The sequence below is a fragment of the Chanos chanos genome, chromosome 5 (assembly GCF_902362185.1).
Source record: "Chanos chanos chromosome 5, fChaCha1.1, whole genome shotgun sequence".
Lineage (NCBI taxonomy): Eukaryota > Metazoa > Chordata > Actinopteri > Gonorynchiformes > Chanidae > Chanos > Chanos chanos.
In genome coordinates this window covers 2,181,314-2,186,313 of record NC_044499.1, presented here as the reverse complement: position 1 = coordinate 2,186,313, position 5,000 = coordinate 2,181,314, and the positions used below count along the sequence as shown (strand labels likewise).

Below are 5,000 nucleotides of genomic sequence, written 5' to 3'. Positions count from 1 at the left end.
CACATCTCATTCCCATTGGCTGTGAAAGATTGTGAAACTGTGGTTTAATTACATGATTGAATGGGCTTTTTTTAAAAATGTCTGTTATGTTGAGAACTTGAAAAGGAAAACGATACTGTTGTAAATAGTTGTTGAAATATGAATGGAAGAGAAATAAAAAGGGTTTTTTGTGACTTGTTGTGTGCATTAGTGTATATGTAATTGTGTATTTCAGGTGTGTGTCTCTGTGAGCATACTTTGGTGGAATTATTGGTGTGTGTTAGTAAGTGTGTGTGTGAGTGTGAGCTTACATACAGATGTGTGTGTATGCACTGGAATGGTGTCTGTATGAGTTCGAGGGTTTGTACTGAGTTAGGTATGTGTGAATTGATGTTTACGCGTGTGGATTGACGTGGGTGTGAGTGAACTGATATTGGCGTGTGAATGAACTGGTGTGTGTGTGTGTGTGAATGAACTGTTATTGGGCTGTGGGTGAACTGGTATTGGTGTGGGCTGGCGTACAGTAACACACTTTTTACAGCCTCATATGAGAGCCCATTTGTGTGTGTGTGATGTGTGAGATGTGTGTAAGCCGCGGTCCTGAGGGTTGTCTGTGTTTATGCAGAGAGCGAGGGATGAGGGAGAGAGAAGAGAGCTGTTCTCTTGTGAGAGACGGAGGATGGGAAATTAAATTGTCCTGCCCTTTCTCGCTGTCGCCATTCTTTTTCTGTGTGTGTGTGTGTGTGTGTGTGTGTACTTCCCTGCATCTCTCTCTTCAAACAATCCTTTCTTTTCTCCAGTGCCGCATACATCTCTGGCTCTCTTTCTGTTCTCTCTCTGAAATTGATCTAGCCAGGTTAGGTGTCTGTTCTTCTCTTAGTCATTTAAATGAAAGAGTGGTAAGGAATGAGGAACAACAAGCTTTGCGTGTGTGCGCGCGTGTGTGTGTGTGTGCGTTTGTGTGTGTGTGCATGTGTGTATCTGGAGATAGACAACAGCACAGAAACACAGGAACTTAACTGAAATAATGTTTTTGTTTTCAAACAAATTCAGAACTCAGAAATGCGTACATGCTGGAGCTGTCGTGAATAGAATGTGCCCTGGTTCATTTGAATGGAGCCCGAATAGTGAAAGTTGGGTGGTAATAATCCTCAATAATAATAATTTAATAATCTTCAGCGCCTGTGAAAAGCTGATTTTTTTGGGGCCTTTCATCACATCTCATCTGTTTCACAAATCCATCTCATTCATTAGAGTTCCCCCTTTAACTCAAATTAATTAAAATTAATTAGCTCTCCTGATCCTTTGCCTCTGTGTTTCATTCAGACCCAGTGTTCAGACAGTGGGCGACTTAACGAGGAGCCATAAGCCCAGTTAACCCAGCAGATAAGACACTGTGTGTTCACACAGGACTGAGAGTGTGTGTGTGTGTGTGTGTGTCTCAGGTCTAGGAGTTGACAGACACTGCTTTCAAGTTGATAGCGTGTTCCGGAGAGAGAGACAAAGAGAGAAAGAAAAGAGACTGAAATATTCTATCTCTACAGTGTCAAGAAAGAGAATGAGAACTTCACATTAGACTAGATCATCCCCCTGAGCACTCTCTCACACACACACATACATACGCACGCACGCACAGACACACACTTTTGTCATTGACACAATGACCAGAGGAAAAAACAGCCCTCAAAAAATGTCTGAAATTTGGATGAATAGATTTCATGTCTCTCTCTCTCCCTCTCGACTCCTGGGCCCTACTCCTACTCCGACTGAGGGTGAAGCTGAGAAGACAGCCTGTCTTTCAACTCCAAACAATGACTTTCTTCTCTTCTCTCGCCTTTTCCCTCCATCTCTTCATCCCTCTCTCTCCCTCCTTCTCTTGTTTGGTGCTCTCTGTGACATCCCTGCCATCTGAGATGGAGGGATGGATGGAGAGAGAGAGGGAGATCTCTCTTTTGTCCTGCCTTGACCTCCGTGAATGTCGCTACTGTTTGTCGCTCGCAGGAGCTTGGCACGTTCACTTCGTGACCTCTGACCTTCACAGTTTGATGATGTCAGCTTAGCCCATCATCTCGCACACTTGCTGGATATGCTTGTTCTGTCCAGTGTGTGTGTGTGTGTGTGTGTGTGTGTGTGCTTGTTCTGCCCAGTGTGTGTGTGTGTGTGTGTGTGTTTTGGCAGAAAAATGATTTATGTTTTGTGTGTCAGAGTGTGTGCCAAACAAAGCTATATGTGGTTTTTTTACGGCCTGCCGTCGGGAACGCGTTGATGTTCGTGCGTGTGTGTGCACGTTTTTTATATGGGTTTAGACATTCAGAGCAGTTGATCAGAGTAATTTTCTATTTGAATCATCATCCAGGCGTAAACTGACAGTCAAAGTGTTGGGCTAAATCTCTGTGTTTTCAATATGAGCTAATTACTGTTTGTGTGTGTGTGTCTGTTAGGGAGAGAGAGAGAGAGAGAGAGAGAGAGAGAGAGAGAGAGAGAGAGAGCGAGAGAGAGAGAGAGAGAGAGAGAGAGAGAGAGAGAGAGAGATTTGCAATGGATTCTGACTGGTCTGCCATGCTGTTTCCCAAAACGCTCAACACATGGTGAGCTCAGCATGTGTGTGTGTGTATGTGTGTGTATTATCTCTATTTGTACCCTTTACCAATACAACACTCAGTGAAACCAAACTGACCTGGCAGTGTGTCCTGGCACTGGGAAGCGTCTTACAAAATCCTCAAGGGACAAACAAACAGAACTTTCCGGACACTCTAAAACATCTGGCCAGATACACTCTGACTTACAGAGTGAGAGAGGGAGGCAGAGAGCTTTGTCACTCTGTGTGAAAAGCTTAAAAGGGAGATTATGAAATGAATGACTAACACGCATCTGAGGAGTGAGGGGCAGAGAGCGACTGTGTTAAAGGTTTTGTGTCTGATGTGAAGGCTAACAACATTAATTATTATCTAACAATATTAATTATTATCTAACAATATTAATTATTGTGTGTGTCTCTGTGTCTCATCCTGTTTGTGTGGACATGAGTTCAGTCCGACTGGACACACACAGCAGACAGGACTTCACACGCCTCAAAGGACCACCAGTATAACTTGTTTATTTACCACACTGGTTTCACCCTGCTGTTCAGTGGGAACCAGAACAACTTATAAAACACCAAGAATTTGGAGAGGAACTGCGTTCCAACAGTGTGGACACAGGCAGATAGAAATTCTCTCTGGCTGAAAGTTTATTGGTCCCCTGCTCTTTCTCTCTCACTGGGCTCCTCCCCCTTTTTTTCATCTTTCTGTGTCCTTACGCAAGTGCCCAAAGTACTAATTACGAAGGAACACAGCAAAAACGCGAGTTTCTTTAACTTCTCTTCAATAAGGAGCGACATCTGTTCTCTGTGTCTCTGTGGACGTGAGAAACAAGATCTTCCTTCATCTGAATTCTGATGTGTCTGAAGCACCAGGAGCCTTACAAAGCTTTTACTAACACCCTCTGCTCCGTTAAGATTCCAGAACATTCTCAAGATAAGTATTCCCTTCAAATATTCCCCAAGTTCCCGACTCCTGATCTCTGGGAGGAACGTTGACTGACTACCTGTTCACAAACACACACACACACACACACAGAGCTTACATTAATGCTGAAATAAAAATGAAATTGAGTTGAAATGAGAAATGAATGTTGTGAAATATTCACATGGCAGCTGTTTGCTAGGTCTCTTTCCAAAGTAAACATTCAGACTGCAGGAGAAAAGGGGTCGGTCAGTCTATCTGAGAGGAAGAAAAGTGTTTAAACCCATTAACCAGCCATCAGCTCTGAGACCTGCATTTAGGAACAAAGCTTTTGTCTGAGAGACACAGAGAAAACTAGACCAAGACCACACATCATACATATATATATGCTTGTATGTGTATATACATACATATATACACATATACATACATACATACATACATATATATATATATATATGGGTGTGTGTGTGTGTGTGTGTATATAAATGTCTCCCTCTCTCCCTCCCTCTCTCTCTCTCCCTCTCTCTCTCTCTCTCTCTCTCTTTATCTGTTTATCTGTGTTGGGAGGCAGAGGGAGTTTGTGTGTGTGTGGTGAGAGTGTGTGTCGTGTGGGTGTGAGAGTGTTTATCTTGGGAGGCAGAGGGAGTTTGTGTGTGTGGTGAGAGTGTGTGTCATGTGTGTGTGTGTACCTGTCTGTGTAGGGTGGATGTCTATGTGGGCCTTGTTAAGGTATGTTAAGTGAGGTCACTGCCCCACTGCCATTGCACATGACGAAAATCTCATGTGCAATGACTGGGATAAGATTTGAAAGAACTTGGTGCATGATTAAATAGTTGGTCATATTATCCAAACCCATATGGAATAATCCTGTCTTAGAATCTTCGGAAAAAACTCTCATATGTACATCTGTAATGGGCATGAATTTGTTCTGACTGAAAAAAAAATCTATGTCTTTAAAACTACAACAGTAGAAGTTTTACTTCCTGTATATTTCACATGTATGTATATTGAATATTTAGTGTTTAATAGTTATTTCTACTTCTTCCCCTTTAATGGAATGTAGTTTTTTTTTTTTATTTTACTTGATTATTTATTTATTTTTCTGCGAGAGCGAGAGAGAGAGAGAGAGAGAGACACACACACACACATACACACACACACACACACACACGCACACGCACACACACACGCACCATTGTTCGGCGTTGTCAGTTCCTCTATCATCAAATCCCTCTGTTCCCCTGGCTTTTGTTTTTCTCACTGCCTCCGGCTTTCTGCAGGCTCTCTCTCTCTCTCTCTCTCTCTCTCTCTCTCTCTCTCTCTCCCTCTCTCTCTCTCTCTCTCTCTCTCTCTCTCTCTCTCTCTCTCTCTCTTTCTCTCTCTCTCTCTCTCTCTCTCTCTCTCCCTCTCTCTCTCTCTCTCTCTCTCTCTCTTTCTCTCTCTCTCTCTCTCCTCTCTCCGCTCTCTCTCTTTCTCTCTCTCTCTCCCTCTCACTCTCTTGCTTTCTCTCTCTCT

At 43.0% G+C, this 5,000-nt stretch overlaps 2 protein-coding genes across 2 annotated transcripts in view; both read left to right on the top strand.

The window, feature by feature from the left end:
• lig1 (ligase I, DNA, ATP-dependent) overlaps positions 1-69 on the top strand; it is a 17,659-nt gene extending 17,590 nt beyond the window's left edge. The window contains exon 28 of the mRNA XM_030775325.1: positions 1-69. This exon is cut by the window's left edge and continues 106 nt beyond it. The gene's annotated coding sequence lies outside the window, so the exon portion shown is untranslated.
• Positions 70-2,517: 2,448 nt separating this feature from the next.
• The window catches only part of atp1a2a (ATPase Na+/K+ transporting subunit alpha 2a), a 25,811-nt gene continuing 23,328 nt past the window's right edge, over positions 2,518-5,000 (top strand). Inside the window, exons 1-2 of the mRNA XM_030773378.1 lie at positions 2,518-2,567; positions 4,187-4,214. Of these exons, the coding sequence (XP_030629238.1) occupies positions 2,518-2,567; positions 4,187-4,214 (78 nt within the window). The remainder of the gene's footprint in view (positions 2,568-4,186; positions 4,215-5,000) is intronic.